The 16,687-nt window shown below is 41.8% G+C and overlaps 1 protein-coding gene across 22 annotated transcripts in view; it reads left to right on the top strand.

Moving 5' to 3' along the window:
• Positions 1 to 16,687, top strand: part of NFASC (neurofascin) — a 176,875-nt gene that overhangs the window by 100,076 nt on the left and 60,112 nt on the right. For 19 of the 22 annotated variants that reach the window (XR_014169570.1, XM_081916289.1, XM_081916293.1 and 16 more), the window contains 13 exons: positions 1,849 to 1,960; positions 3,071 to 3,255; positions 4,860 to 4,991; positions 5,705 to 5,848; positions 6,274 to 6,385; positions 6,650 to 6,816; positions 8,277 to 8,424; positions 9,793 to 9,917; positions 11,604 to 11,639; positions 12,500 to 12,601; positions 12,742 to 12,939; positions 14,220 to 14,290; positions 15,046 to 15,274. Coding sequence is in view for 21 of the 22 variants with exons in the window: in XM_081916289.1 (XP_081772415.1) it covers positions 1,849 to 1,960; positions 3,071 to 3,255; positions 4,860 to 4,991; positions 5,705 to 5,848; positions 6,274 to 6,385; positions 6,650 to 6,816; positions 8,277 to 8,424; positions 9,793 to 9,917; positions 11,604 to 11,639; positions 12,500 to 12,601; positions 12,742 to 12,939; positions 14,220 to 14,290; positions 15,046 to 15,274 (1,761 nt within the window). In the remaining variant the exon portion in view is untranslated. The remainder of the gene's footprint in view (positions 1 to 1,848; positions 1,961 to 3,070; positions 3,256 to 4,859; positions 4,992 to 5,704; positions 5,849 to 6,273; positions 6,386 to 6,649; positions 6,817 to 8,276; positions 8,425 to 9,792; positions 9,918 to 11,603; positions 11,640 to 12,499; positions 12,602 to 12,741; positions 12,940 to 14,219; positions 14,291 to 15,045; positions 15,275 to 16,687) is intronic. The other 3 variants (XM_081916285.1, XM_081916284.1, XM_081916297.1) reach the window with 1 other exon arrangement.

The following is a 16,687-nucleotide window of genomic DNA, read 5'->3' as shown; positions in this document are numbered from 1 at the left end:
CTTGACCCTACATTCCTTTCCTGCCTATACATATGAGAGATCTTCAGCACCCATGCCCATAAACAGACCATAGCCTCTTGCTGAACTGCTGGTTCAGGGTGGAGTTTTCATCAGTGTAGTAGAAATATTTGTCTAAACCAATTCATTCAGTACATGTAGCATCCATTCATCTTAGTCCAGTAGCTCCAGTCCATAATTTGCTTCCTCTTTTAGCCTTGAATATCCCTTGGCTAATGCCAGACATTTACCTCATTTAACACCACTGTTAACGTGGCTTCATCAAGCTGGAAAATAACCTGCTTTTTTGTTGTTGTTGCCTCTGTTGCTTTCAGCCTACCATGTCTCCTTTGCCCACTTCTATGTTTTATTCATGTGGTTAGTCTGTTTCCTTTGCAGACTTCTTTCATGTATTTATGGAAAACTGTTGTGGTGGGTTTTTTTCAGTCTTCCATGTACTATTTTGGTTTATGTGTTTTAACACTTCCATGGTTCTTATACTTGTCTTGTCAGTCATCTTGCCTTAAATGTTTGCTCCCCTCCTTTGCAGGCTGTGTGTGTCATCATCGATGGAAATCTCCAGTTCCTGAAAGTGATGCCCCCACACTGAGTAGCACAGAATAACTATGTTATTATTATTATTGTGATAATGTATTGTGACACCATTCATTAACACAGATTGTAATGTCATCATGCTACTGGGTTAAACATTTAAATGCGCAAATGTTGCACTATTGTTTGCCTAGTGCAGAAAAGAGCTCTGTCTATGTACTGTGTTTTTACATCCTATGTGAGCAGCCTTCTTGTATTTATATCTATTTTAGGGAGGGTGCTGGTTTGTTCTTTTCTTGTTTTTATTATGTATTTGTTGTTTTTATCTTGTATTTTTATGCTGCAAACTGCCATGAAATCTACAGATGAAGGGTAGTATTAAAAACAAATAATAATTTTAATTTTAATATTATATCTCATATTGCCACCCTCCAGACCTCTCATGGAGGGGGCACACGAAGAAGGGTCTTGGATTATGAGGCCCTGTAGATATTGAAATATTTCACTACTATGTTATTTTCATTCCTATCCAACTGAAATTTATGTGCTCTTTCTTGGTAGGCAACACTATTATGTTCAGAAGAGAAAATTTGTGTATTTTGTATGGGTCATTTGTAACCTAAACTAATCCATTACAAAATAAATCTATTTTTGAGAGATACAGGAGTGGTAAATCACAGAAAGTAATTATAGAGGATAGAAGTAATTTGTGCATAAGATCTAAACTCTGTGTTTGTCACATTTATTTTTTCTTCCCCCAGAACATCCCTAATTAGTACTAGCAAATTCACCAAGCTGAAATTGATAATGTAGAAATGACAATCATTCTGTATTCGCTCTCAAGTAGAAACAACAGTCCAGCTACATTTATCCTTGTCAAGGCCCATTGACTGCAGTGAAATAATTTATTTTGAAGAAAAATGGAAATCTATAATTTTACTAGAGCTGCTTTTCAGAGTCAAAGCGTGTACATTGTTAAATGCAAAATCTTACTTAAATTGACGTGTTCTTGCTATGAATAAAGTGATCTGTCTGGAACATCACCATTCCTTCTTGCCATTTCCTGCTCCTTCCTGCCCTTGTCTGTTATTTCCATTTCAATTTATCATTTCAGCATCTGCCTCAACCGCTACAAAGACTTCCCCATCAAGTCTGTGGGGTTGGAAAGACTCTGGTTTTCTGTGCCTCTTGATATGTTTACATCCTGTCTCCTGCTGTTGGTTGTCTTTCATTTCCAGTAGCTCTGTAGAGAAGAAGGATTTACAAGTGTGTATTTTCCCCCTTATGTCCTGATTTCAGCCCGAGGTATCACAGAAAGGCATCCCAGCTTCATGTACCCCATTGGGACTTCAAGCAATCAGATGGTGCTGAGAGGGGAGGACCTCTTGCTGGAATGCATTGCCTCGGGAGTGTACGTACCACTTGGGATCAGGGGAACCATGGTGTGTCACATACGTCTCTATCCTCCTGGTCTAGATCTTATGTTTCCTGCAGATTTTCATGGGGGGTAAAATCACAGCTGGCTGTTGATTCCTCCTTATTGGAGTGTTAGCAAATAGAAAGCGTCTCCTTTAAGGATGTGAAATAACATGGCTCCAATGGGAAACTAAAATCCATTCATTTTAATGGGATGTCGCTTGACTGTTGTTAACATCAACAGTAATATCTATGGTTATGAGAGCTTTTCAAGAGCAGTACAGGGATAATATATGGCAGGGGTGGCCAACTCCCAAGAGACTGTGATCTACTCACAGTTATAAACTGGCAGGAAGGAAAGCCCTGTTTTGGGGGGGTTCAGGTCAATGTTGTTGAGCTTTTTTGGGGGGGAGCCAGTGATCTACCACAGACATCCAGTGATCTACCGGTAGAGATCAGTTATCACAGTTTATACTGCCAACATTAACTCCTGTACCTACAAAATAGTGTTTATCAGTAGGAAGCTTCATTCAAGCAATTTATATGACCCATAAGCCAGATTCAATAATTATTATACAACTAACAGGTGCCATCAATGCAAGGATGGGCAATGGTACTTCCCCCTTCTCCTACCCCATGTCACCCCACATCTGTCCCAGGGATTCCCCCTCCAGAACAGAGTGGGGGAAGTATGCAGTGGGGAAGGAGAGAAGGGGAAAGTTTTGTTGTACAAATATAAATCCTTGCACTGACACCACACATTAGTTGGATACCACCCATAATTCTCAAGTGTCAATGGCTTACAAGGCTCTCTCAGACCAAAGTCTTTCCCTGAACTGCTCCCTGAAATATTATTACCACAGAAACCAGGGGTTTAACACAGAATCTTGTACGTGCATGTACTTAAGCATTAAATCATTGTTTTTCTTCAGTGAAGGTACATCCTCACAACCTCTTTGACAGGGCTTGTCTGGGATTTTGAGAGAATGCTAAGTGAGAACCCCAGCTTTAAATTAAGAAGCTGGGCTGCAGGGAATTTCTTTATAGTGTACATTTCATGTTGGGAGAGGCTTCATGTCAAACCCTATTCTCCTCTTTCCTGTAGCCCAACACCAGACATTGTATGGCACAAGAAAGGAGGTGATCTCCCAGCAGGCAGGACCAAGCTGGAGAACTTCAACAAGGCTCTTCATATTGCCAATGTTTCTGAGGAAGATTCTGGGGAATACTTCTGCTTAGCTTCCAACAAAGTGGGAACTAGCCGCCACACAATCTCGGTGAGAGTGAAGGGTACGTCATATTTACTATACCATTCTTACTCCTTTGCCAATTAGCAAATCAAAAGGCACCTGGGAAATCTTCCTCTGTAGCAACCAAAGATAAGAAATATTTCGTTCATACACACCCTTCTAGCTAAACTATTGAAATCCTCTGCCATCTAAGCTTGTGGCTCATATATCTTCCTTGTACTTTGCAGAAGAGAACATAAGCCTGTCATTGCTGGTTTGGTTTTATGGGAAATGTTCAGGAAGTATTTTTCTTAAACTGCATGAAGCCTGTTGCTGAAATAAGAGCTATTTATCTATCTGCCACATTTATATGCCACCCAATAACAGCATTCTCTGATTAACATGAGCGACAGGTTATAGGTTGAAACTGTAGTACTTTGGACTGCAGGTGGGAGATTTCAGGATGGAATGTTCTTGCATTTTTTAAAAAAAACACACACACCTGCATGCTGAAAACTAGATGTCAAGGAAAAGGATTCAAGATAACTCTTATTTCTCACATGCTAGATATATGTACCTAGGAATTTTTATTCCATAGATGAACATTCAGACTTAATACACTTAGTCATTAATATCATTAGGGAGAGAATACATCCCCTATGCAACATTCTGTCATTGTGAGAGATGCATGTTTCCTCAACCCAGGTTGATCTAATTTGTGCCTCCAAAACATTACTGTTCCTGTCAATACGAAAAAAGACTGTCTTCAGCAAAGAGACAATAGAATTTTTATTTACATGAATGAGAACAGTACAGTGGTACCTCTGGTTACAAACTTAATTCGTTCCGGAGGTCCGTTCTTAACCTGAAACCGTTCTTAACCTGTGGTACCACTTTAGCTAATGGGGCTTCCCGCCGCCGCCACACCACTGCCGTGCGATTTCTGTATTCATCCTGGGGCAAAGTTCTTAACCTGAGGTACTACTTCCGGGTTAGTGGAGTCTGTAACCTGAAGTGTTTGTAACCTGAGGTACCACTGTACGCTTTTGCTACCAGTAATGTGAATCCTCCCTGTGTAATATAAGAAGAATTCTAGCTGTATCTTATACTGGAGGTGTAATATCAACAAAAAACACTTAATAATAATAAATAATAAACATTTCCAGCAGTGACATCAATTTTGACCTTAATTGTTTTATAACCTATACCAAAATGCTGGTTTCCTCCCATAAAGCTACAAACTACCCAGGCAAGCTCCAAGTTTGAGGGGATCATGGGTAAAGTGCCCTTTAGTCAGCCCCTCCTAGGACAGAGTCCCCCAGCCGTTCCTGGTGGTGGCAGTGCTTTGTGGCCACTGAAGTTTTCCACAATGCCTGAAAACATTGCTTTGATACTTTGTGGGAAATTAATATGGCTGCTTACTGCTGCTGGGTTTTTATTAAGTGTTATTGACACAGGCTTATCGTGTCTGCTCTATATGTCTATGCTGCTCATGTTAAGCTGTTCTTGAGATGGTGCGTTTTAAAAAAAATGGTACAGAAGGATGATTATCAGTCACTTTTATATACTAATCAGTATAGTCTATGCTGAAAGAACACAGAAGGAGCTTTGCTGAGATAGCTATAATACACTTTGGTGTGTGTCTCTCACTCTCTTGTTCTAAAGCTGCTCCTTACTGGTTGGATGAACCGGAGAATCTTATTTTGGCTCCTGGTGAGGATGGGAGACTCGTTTGCCGAGCCAATGGTAACCCCAAGCCTTCCATCCAGTGGCTGGTGAATGGAGAACCTATAGAAAGTAAGCAAACCTGTTACGAACAGAAGATAATGGCTTATAGTGTATCTTGATTTCATGGGTGTGGAGAAGGAAATGCTGTAATATCAAGTAACTGTGATCTTAACTGATGACCATACATAGCATCAGTGGCGGAGCTTCATGCTCCGGCACCGGGGGGCGGAGAGCAGACGGGGCGGGGCTGGCATGCATCCCAGGGGCATGGCACACCGCTTGCGGGGTGTGGCGCCCAGCGCGGGCTGGGGGGCAGCTGCGTTGGCACCCCACCGGGATCATGCTGCCGGGGGCAGTGCATTCCCCACACTCCTCTTCCTCCGCCAGTGCATAGCATCAGTCATGATAATCTTTTAAAGGGAAGACAGAATTCTGAACAAATTCATTTATTCCCATAGTGGACTATATTATGATATTGGGGATCTGCCTTTAAGCACCACAAAAAAAGGAAATCATTTCCACGTCGAGATGTTCGGCTTTGCAAAAATGTGTATATTGGGCAAAATTGCAAACAAACATGCAGTACTGTATATTAAAATAAAGTCACACTTAAATTCTGATGAATTTTCACAAGGTCTTTAAAAAAGACACAAACTGATGTGGAAAATGGAAGACTTGGGAAAACAAGAAAACGAGAGAAACCAAAATTGGCAGATTAGCCGAGCCCTATTAATGGCAAGGCTAAAAACTGTGTATCACTTATGTTTATGTCTTTCTCAAAGGTTCCACTCCCAACCCGAGCCGTGAAGTAACGGGAGACACTGTTATGTTTCGGGACATCCAAAGTGGCAGCAGTGCCGTTTACCAATGCAATGCTTCTAACGAACATGGGTACCTGCTGGCTAATGCCTTTGTCAGTGTGCTGGGTAAGTATTGAATGGACAAATGGGCTCTTGACATCTTTAGATTATAGAGGGTCACCGAAGGCACTATTTTGAAGTGAACATGAAATCATTATTTCTCTTTCCCTAGCAAACCATAACGTCCTTGAACGCCAGCTGATCTAACTCACGAAAGGCAAAGGAGTTTAACTTATATGTGTAGGCAGTTACTGATAGGCAAAAGGAATATATTTATTCCCTTCCAAAGCTGATTGTGTCACACATCACATCTAGAATGGATTGAGGACAAAAATCCACCAATGAGAACAATAAGCAAAAGCCAAAATAAAATAAAATGTAAAGTTAGACATAAAATATATTCTGTAAAACAAATGAAAATTTCTGACTACCTTTATAGGCTATCTGTTTATCTATCTATCTTTCTATCTATCTATATATCTCTTTTAAAGATGTTATTCCTCGGATCCTTGCCCCTCGTAATCAGCTGATCAAAGTAATTCTAAACAACCGGACTCGTCTTGACTGTCCATTCTTTGGATCCCCAATCCCCACATTACGATGGTAAGGATTTTTATTATTAAGCCATACCATCTGTTTGGGACAGATAATCTTTTTTGAAATCAATTGAATTTCTATTAGAATCAAATGTGTTTCAATTCATTGATAAATGGCCATAAAGGAATGTATCTTGGATGTATCTCAATCACCTGCCTACTGAGCAGAGGATTGCTCCCTTTCTCTGCAATCCTGTACCCACACTTGGAAGTCAATCTGCACTTTATTCTCCTTCCCTCTCTTAAAAGCATTATCTTGTGTTGTTGTGAGGTTTAAGAATGGCCAGGGAAGCACGCTGCATGGTGGCAACTATATAGTTCACGAGAATGGGACTTTGGAAATAATCAGGGCTCGGAAAGAAGACCAAGGAACTTATACCTGTGTGGCCACCAATCTCCTGGGCAAAGCACAGAACCAGGTTCGTTTGGAAATAAAAGGTAAGATGGCTTCTGTTTAAGCAGAGAGCAAGTATCCTCCAGAAAATGCAGATCTTGGGTACCCTCTGATGACAAGAATGCTATATTTGGTTCATGCTCATAAGGTTAAATAGCTGTGCTCTTCAGTGGGTCTTAAGGTAGCTTCAAGTATAACTAGGAGGGAAAGCAGCAATACATGCTATGATGTGACTGATTGAGTGTTCCTGGACTGTGGGCCTCTGTCACTTGTTGAGTTGTAGCTGATAGACTCCTCCGAACTAACACTACGCAACAATTTCCAAAAGTCCTATGAGCTGGTTCATTTCCCATCCTGCTTACCTGTTCCATTATGAGAAGATACAGAGGCTATTTAGCTTTGCCCACAGAGATGGGAATGCTATGGACTCCCAACACCATGCACCACACTCCAGTGACAGGAGGGATCTGTCATTTGACCCCGTTTCACCACCTAATCAGTAGATCCTTGCAACATATGTTAAGTGGAGGGGGGTAGGGTAAAGGAAAGATAGAAATGAAGGAGAAGGAGGTGGAAATATAAAGATTATAGAGAGTAAGGAGACAGGATGGGATAAAAGAAGAGCTTCAAATGGAGACGGCCAGCTGAAAGGGGACACACTCTGCCACACATTCTTGCCAATATATTGGAGAAGTACATATCTGTAACCTGAAATATTTAAAACAGCTTATACAAACCAGGTCAGTTCCTGCCACTGGAATTTGTGATATACTGTAATTTTCCGTCTATTAGATGCCCCCATATATGACTCCCCCCCTATTTGGGGGGACTCAGTTTTAAGAAAATGAGGGGAGATGGCCCAAAGTTGTTGAGCCTCTCTGCCCATGCAGCTGCGGGCAGGAAACACTCCCTGTGTGCAACAGCATCAAGGGAAGTTGTGCTCCAGCCAGCCAGCCAGTTGGCTAGAGGGCACCTTCCCCCATGCCGCTGTGCATGGGAAATGATCCAGGGAGTGCTTCCCATGCACAGTGGCGTCAGGGGAAGCTGCGCACCACCAGCCAGTGCCCCCAGATAGCTCCCTGCATTCAACATCTCCCCCCCCCCCGCCAATGCCACTATCTGTGTATTGGACAACCCCAGTTTTTTGACATGATTTTTCCGTGTATTTTTCCAATACACGGAAAAATACGGTAACTTGCTTCTCTAAAACAGCCATTTATCAAATCGATCCATAGCACAAAAGTACATGTCTCAGATACCACCACCATGTGTATTCAAAGTTGGCATTGCTATCGAATAAAAGAATATTTACAGGATTTATCACTCTAAAACGTGTAGTTATGGGTATGGAAAAGAATTGCAGCTAGAAATCTGTAGGAACTCTGCAATCTGACTAAATTATTTCTCATTGCCCAAAGTGTCTGTGGTTTCTTTCCACTAAACTTTGACTGACTACTCGCACAGTCCCCAAAATTACATTCTTACGATTTATAACTCTTCACAGATCTAACGAGGATCATAGATGGGCCAAAGGATGCTGTGCCAAAGAAGGGTTCCACAGTTCATCTAATGTGTCGGGTTAGGCATGACCCCACGCTGAGACTTACGGTCACCTGGCTCAAGGATGATTCCCCTCTGTACTTTGGAAGCAGGTCTGTGCTGTCTTCGTTTTCATAGGCTGTATGTTTCTCAAGATGTTAACATTTTATGTATCCAGAGGACACAAAGAAGGAATAAATCCTTTTGCTATGTTGGTAAGCTGTACTGCTGTCTTTTCTCCAGGGAGGGGGACTGTAGTTTTAAGGTCCCAGGTTCTGCCCCTGGCATCTCCAGGTAAAATTATCAAGTGATAAGTGATAGGACCCTGGAGAGCTGTTGCCAACCAGAGTAGACAATATTGACCTAGATCAGGGATGAGGAAGCTGTGGGCTTCTGGATGTTGTTGGACTATAACTCCCATCATCCCTGATCATTGGCCAAGCTGCTTAGGGCTGATGGGAGTTGGAATCCAACAACATCCGCAGGGCCAAAGGTTCCCCCATCCGTAGATGCACAAATAGTCTGACTTTATATAAGGTAGCTGCGTTGCCAAAGCCAGCCAGAATCACTCTTCTACCATAATGAATAATATTATTTCCATGTAATTTGTTAATTAGTGTCTTACAGTATAAATAAACTTGGAATGGCCAATTGTTCCCATATTGTTCCTGGGGGTGGTGTCTCTATGCAGCAGTTAATATTGCTTACTCTGACATACAACAGAAGTAGCAGACTGTGTGAAAATAACAGTGGGTGTGTTTCTTACCTCTTACTGGAAATTAAAAGCTTGGCAGGAGAATCTAAAGTCTAGACGACAGCAGCAGCAGGGTGTGATAGAGAGGTGGAGCTGCTGCTGTATCTCTAGCCTGGTTGCTCATACTGGCCAGGTTGGAAGGTAGAGGTGCATGGAAATTGTTGTGTCAGCCTGGAACCGGCCTGGATATGGCCCAGTGCTGGTAAATTATAGCAGGAGGGCCAGCTTGAGATCTAGCAGATCCAGGGCTAGCTCAGCCTACCCCAAAGCACCATATTTTGGAGCTTTCTGAAGGCTACCACTGTTGAGGATCCCACTGTCTGTACATCTCCTGCATGTTCAGTGGGTGCATTGAGAGTTCTGCGCCAGTGGACAGACACCTTTACCCAGTTACATGGAGGGGCATTGCAAAGGGGGTTTCAATTGCAGCCAAAGATTTTGTCACCAGAGGTCAGAGACTGTTTTCTTACACTGCCATGTTACAGAACATAACATTGTTGTACTAGATCATTTTATATTTTATCTCTTATGTTTACATTTTGTTTGTAACCTGCCCTTAGATTATAAGATGCAGGGCAGCATAAAAGTATACTAAATAAAATAAAAATGAATAAACATACACAAGATAGCTGTTACAGCTGGTCCTGCCTTTGCTTGAAACAAGCTGCGGGGTCAGATTATTCTTACTGTGTGTAGATTTATTTCTGATGTTTTCCTTTTGTGAAAGGATGAAGAAAGAAGAAGATGGCCTGACGATATATGGAGTGGCTGAAAAAGATCAAGGATATTACACCTGTGTTGCCAGCACTGAATTAGATCGAGACACTGCCAGAGCCCATCTCACTGTTCTGGGTAACTTGATATTCCTTTTAAGTTTACAGAGCTTGAGACGAGGTCCATGGGGGGACTGACAGCTTATTTTGACAGATTTTAATACCTGTTCTCCTGTGTTGTAGAGTAACACATACAGGGTACCATGTGCAATGGTCATGAAACATATAACAAATTCCTTTGAATTTGGAATGTTATTCTTAACAATTTCTAACACCCTGTATTGTCTTTAAAGTAAAAGCTTACCCAAAAAGTTTTCAGTGGTCTTTCTGAGCAGATATCTGAAGATTAACCAGGGCACCTTGCTAACTGTAGCTAATTTTCATGAGGATTAAAAAAAAAGTCACAAAATGCTGCAGAAATGAGGGGAAACTGAATTTAAAATTGGAAAGATGAGAAATTGAGAGAAATGAAATGGACAGATCCTTCCATTCCTTGTTGCAAGTGACCAGGCAGGGCCCACAGGACTTTGGTTAATCTGAAGTCAATGAAGTACACTTGAGTTTTGTCCAGACGTTGAAGTCCCTGACACCTAAGCAAACATTTTGAACAACTCTGCATCTTTTGTGTTTCGGTCTTGTCTGTGAGCTAGTTAGGGAAACACTGATGGTAACTGGAATACATTTAGGTGCATAGTAGAGCCTGTTTCCCAAGAAAATTCAGTGAAGACTGGTACAGTACTCTGGTCCTTGTGGTGAGTGGTGCTGATAGGGCTGGACCATGGGACACAACTGCAAGAGGAGGGACTGTAGCTCAATGGTAGAGCATCTGCTTTGCATGCAGAAGCTTCCAGGTTCAGTCCCTGGCATCTCCAGGGAGTGACTCTTGGCAGAAACCCTGGAGAGCCACTGTGAGTCAGTGCACACATAACTGAGCAATGGCCTGATTTAGGGTAAGGTAAGTGCCATGTGCTCCCAAAGGGCACCACCATGGTAGTCCCTGACTCTTCTTTTTTGAAACCCTTACAGCAGGGTTTGGTGCACAGTTGCTTTTGGAGCAATGCTCTAGACATTTGAACCCACCCAGGTGCCTCTGGTTTCCATGTGGGCTCCATAAACACTCTGAGAAATTAAAAAGAAAGATAAAACTATCCAGAGCTTTGCTCTGAATGCAGCAGCTTGTTTGCTCTGCTGTTTTGTTTTGTGTGTGTGTTTTTTACGTGTTGACTGCTTCCACCACCAAGAGGGAGGAAGTGCCGCCACTAAGCAAACTTTTTTCCAAAATGTTATTTTAGAGATTGTCAGGTATGTTGGAGCCAAAGCGTCCATCAACCTCTATAAAAAGGTTTTGAAAAAGGACTAGGAAAAGGAACTTAATTTGCTTTCCTGCTGCTTGTTAAGGGATGGGGAGGATGAGTCCTTTTTACTTTTTATTTTTGTATTTGTGGGAGGATATCCATTCTTTCACCCCCTTTTAAACTTTCCTGGTTGTAGGAAGGTAACAGACAGGTTCCTTTCTTTCCCCTCCTCCAAGCAAAAGAGATAACTAGGGTTCTGTCTATTCCCTTCTCACCATTTAGAAGATGGGAAGCAACTAGAGCCGCCTGGTAGAGGAAGACAAAGTGTTTCAGTGGTGGAGGAGGGTCTGGAAGTCATCTTGCCCAGGGCTTCTTGAAACCTGGCACAACCACTGCACATTGTATCCCTGCAACAAGTTGTGCTTAAGAATTGAACTAACTATCTAAATAGCTAATATCTATTTTTGCAGCTCCTTCTTCTGTTAACCGTATGACCCTACCCAAAGGTAATCACTACTGATCCATTTACCACTTTGATTATTAATTTTTACATTCTCTTACACTGTTGCTTGACCATTGCAATGACTTTGGTATGAAATTTAAGTGCCTCTGAAAGTTGGATAACTTTGGCTGGCCCAAACCTCATGATAAATATCCCTGATAATTGGACCTCATTGGGGTAGGGGATCTTGATTTCTATTGCACAAATTGTTGTTGATGGTTGCCCCCTACCGCAAAGGAAGAATATTTTAATTAGTCTGCATGGATGAATTTTGGGGGCTGATGCTAAAAGTGATGGGAGGTGTTTCTTACCCTCCTTTTTATTTTTGCAAGGTGACCTTTGCCCTTCATTGTATTTATGTTCCATCTTTGTAAAGCTCTGTCTTTGCAAAGAATGTGGATTAACTGTTAGGGCCCTCTTATGAAGAGGGCAGAGGAAAACAGAACCTTGGATAGTTCTAAGTGAGCCCTGTTGTCTGAAGTGCTCTCCTACCAAGGTAGCTTTGTGAAGATGTCCCAGCAGAGGCCAGAAGCCAACTGAAGGCTGGTAAGACCTATTGCATGGTTGGTTCCACCTGTGTAGAGGAGCTGGCTGAGTTGTTAAAGGGCCTTCACTGATCTTGTAGCCTTCTGCAAGGCTGATTCCTAATCTGAGTCCATCAATGGAGGCAGGGCTGTGTTCTGTGTCCAAGAGGTCCCCAAATGCAATACTGGCTATTCTTCCTCTGAGGAAATGGCCTTAGTAGAGTTCTCTCTGCTTCGTGCTGCAAGGTCCCAGAGTCAGTGGTCATGATACCCAAAGATATTTTGAGTGGACTAGCCCATGAGGGACACCTGCACCTTACATGCATTCTTTTGCCTGTAGCACGTCCTGAACGTCCTCGTGATCTTGAACTAACTGACCTCGCTGAAAGGAGTGTGCGGTTGACGTGGATTCCTGGCGACGACAACAACAGCCCTATCACAGGTCAGCACTTGTTACTCTGCTTTGAAACCCTACAGGTGAACAGTGTTGCTGCTTTGCTTTGGTTTGGTTTCCTTTCTAAAAGTCAGCTGGCCGATAATTAAGTTGCAACTTTAGCAAGCCTTCACACTCTGCTCTTCTAGATTACATTGTGGAATTTGAAGAGGATAGATTCCAACCTGGAAGTTGGCACAACCATTCCCGTTACCCAGGAAGCGTGAACTCTGCCATCCTGCGCCTTGCACCCTATGTCAACTATCAGTTCCGAGTAATAGCTGTGAACGAAGTAGGAAGCAGTTACCCCAGCTTGCCTTCTGAGCGATACCATACGAATGGGGCACGTAAGTGCTATTTGACTTGAGTGGGTGGGTATATTTGAAAGGAAAAGAACACTTACATAAAATTATGCAATTGTAATGTACGCAGGAACAAGGACATATAAAAGAGAGAGACACTAAGAATGTGGATTGTGTCACGCATTACCTTTTTAGCTAGCCCATATTTGTCACCATGTGTGCTCTTGAAGCAGTAGTGGCCAGTCTCAGTTCCCTGGAAAGTGTTCCTGTGAAATATATGCATGCACCTCTTTGTCATGTTGTCCCATTACATTACATTTAATGTCTGCACATAAAAACATTTTTGGTGCATCTTATCCATGTCATGCAGAGATAGGGAATCTGCAGCCATTCAGATGCTGCTAAGCTGCAACCTCCATCAGCCCTAGCCAGCATCACCAATAGTTAGGGAGGGTGTGAGTCAAGTCCAACAATATCTGGAGGGCCACAGAATTCCCATCCCTGGTGTAATGTACAAAGCAGCCCTGAGCTTTTTCTGAGTCGACCAAGTATCTTTAGGCTAATGGGCTTTTGTCCTAACAGATATGTAATGGCTTGGAATTTTAAGTTTAAGATTTTGGACTGTAGATGTGCATGGAATGCAAGGGGAACCTCACAAATAAATACTTTTCTCAAATTAGGGAAGTGATGGGCTGGATTTTTTTGGTACAAAACATCAAAGAAGGCATGTTTCTGTTGTAAGGACCAGGCTCTTGTGCATCTTAATTTACTCATAACCCTTTGTTTAAATATGTGGTGGGAAACATGACCTCATGGGCCATAAGCAGCCCTTGACCAAATTCCAGGCAGCCTCTGCAGCTGATTAGTTCAGGCCAGAAGGAACAGAAGGAACACAGAAGGAGAGAGAGAGAAAGGGTAGCACACATAGAGGGAATTCTCTGTAGTGCTGTACACCATAACCACTTTCTCTCTAGCCTTACCAGCATCAGCCGCTGCTCCGGATTGACTTTTTTGAGGGGGTTAATGTCCCTTCATAGTTTCCCCATCTTTGTTTCAAGTGCTTTTTAAACAACTGACATCACCAGTGTCATAGTAACTTTAAAAGTTTGCTTTGCAAATAGCTTTTGTGGTACCATAGCAATTGCATAGGTCTTTCCTTTTGGCAGAGGCTTTATGTGGGTCTCCCCTTTGTGTTCTAGCCTTCCTATGTGGAAAAAAAAAGAGATTATTCCTTTAGCAATATTGCATGGTGTAGAAAAGCTTGCGGTAGCTGTGTTGTAGCATTCAATGCTTTAAAACAAATTTCATGTTTTAATTTATTTCAGGTCCAGAAATTAACCCCACAGGAGTTAAAGGAGCAGGAACAGCCAAAAATAACATGGTGATATCCTGGACGGTGAGTTAACATGGGAGCTGTTGTTTATAGCACATTCTTTTCTTGCATACAAGGTTTGCATTCCATGGCCTTTGCTGCAATAAATTTTATCACAAGCTAAATAACTCTGCATGTGGTTTACAAAAATTCATTGACAGTAATGTACAAAAAAATTTCAACACCTTCTAATACTTAAATGATATTTACAATGCCAAAATAATAATGGCATGCACAATCCAATATCTCAAAGCCAAACAGTCCAAATATTCCTGCAGCAAGTCCAAGAGAATAACTCTCCAATGTGTATACTTGTTGCTGGTGCAATTCATGTAATTGGAAACTGTGCAGTTACCTGGATGCCTTTTGCATTTGTTATCTCTAAAGTGATATTATTATTATTATTATTATTATTATTATTAGAATTAGAATTAGAATTAGAATTTATATACCCCCCTATACCCAGGGGTCTCAGGGCAGTTCACAGAATAGTCAGCTGCAGTGAAAACAGAGTGTCCTGTGACACAGTAAATACTCAAGCTGCATATTTGGGTATAAGCTTTTGTGGGCTAGAGTCCATAAAGGCTAAGAGGAGTAGATTCTAGCATATGAAAGCTTATGACACCATGGGCTTGTTAGTCCTGTTTGTTTTTAGATCCATCTATGATTCTGTATCCTCTGGAGTCACAGAAACACTGTTCAGGTGGCAGGGATAGCAGCTGGTGTTCAAAATTAACAAAAGTAATAATGGATTTCTTAATTTTTGTGTATCCTTTAAGCCACTAAATGCAACCCAAGTTTACGGCCCCAACCTCAAGTACATTGTGAAATGGAGAAGAAGAGACACCCGGGAGAGTTGGAACAACAGGACGGTAAAGGGTGACACCAACCAGTTCACTGTCACACAGACGCCCATCTATACACCCTACGAGATCAAAGTGCAGGCCAAAAACGACTATGGGGTTGCTATGGAACCTGAGACCGTCATTGGCTACTCGGGGGAAGATTGTGAGTATTCTCATAGATGTAAAGAGTTTGGGGTACCAAAAAAGACTCCACCACTGGCGGTCTTGCATTCCAAGATCTTAAATGTGATTGGCTCTGTTAACAGGAGGCATTGAATTCCAGTGCCAGGCACTCTGGAGAATGAAACACTCATGTAGAAACTTCAGAGGTCTCTGGAGTGCCCCAACAGACCATTTAGCTTGCATGCCCATGAACTTCAAATTAACTCATTTTTCTTGAAGATTTATATTTCCATCTCATATTTATTTAAAACACACATATCTTTTTTATTTAAAGCATTCGTAGAATATTCAAGGCAAGCTAACAGCACACATGAAAATGAACAAAACATGCCAACCATGAATAACACACTATATCAGAGGCAGAGCAGCAGCAGACAATATAGATACTAGGCTGCCTCAGCATTTTGAGCTTAGAAAAAGATATTAGTCCATCTTACGGGTCTAGAACAGACTCGGAGAGGTTATATGAACCAGCTGTAGTCACCAGCTTCATTGTCTGCCTAACAAAGGTAAGTAAGTAGATAAATAACATTCATATGAATGGGGGTATAAATAAAAAGTTACATGGATAAATACAGAGAATGTTGGATGTAAATTGTGGGTACTTGGGCTCAAATCTGTATTCACTTTTACACTGATTTCATCAGGAGAGTTAAGCATAGGCTTAAACCTTTTCCATTACAATCACTGGAATGTAGAAGTGCTTCATTCCCCCTTTAAAAGGCATCCATCTTCCATAACTTTTACTCCTATTCACTTCATATTTTTATTGCTTCACAGGAGGTTCATTCTTTTGCTGTGTTTTAAAAGGGAGGAGGAAGCATCGAACATGTAGACTTAAATGATTCTAAGACTTCTGAACATTCGTACCTTGCAGTCATGCTGTTGGTGGAGGGAATAGGGACTGTTAACACACCATATGGTAGCGGTTTTATTCACAAACAAACCTACACGGGAGTCTTGGTCAATGGCCAGCATCATTTCTAAAGTCAGCTTGGAAACAGGTGTCTGTTTATCTGTACGACAGTCCCAGACATGCTGAGTCTCTAGGATATAACTATGCAGTGAGCTCAGTGTTCCAGTGCTTGGATCATCAGCCTGGTGTTCTCTGCCTGATTTTAGCTCCCACAGTTTATGATTCTTAAAGAACGTTTCATGCTGGAATTATTCCCAATGTTCTCAGGAACATAAGAAATTCACCTGAGTCCTCAAAACTATAATCCCCTTTTATTATTCCATAACAAAATTCAGAAGTGACACATGAATCATATCCTCTGCTGCTATGTTCTGTGGCAGAGGTGGAGAACATATGGTCTTCAGAATGTTGCTGGACTACAACTTGAATCCTTCAACATGGGTCGTATGCTGGCTGGCTGGGGCTGATGGGAATTGG

Source organism: Podarcis melisellensis (assembly GCF_964234715.1).
Source record: "Podarcis melisellensis genome assembly, chromosome: 6".
Lineage (NCBI taxonomy): Eukaryota > Metazoa > Chordata > Lepidosauria > Squamata > Lacertidae > Podarcis > Podarcis melisellensis.
This window is presented reverse-complemented; position numbering and strand designations above follow the sequence as displayed.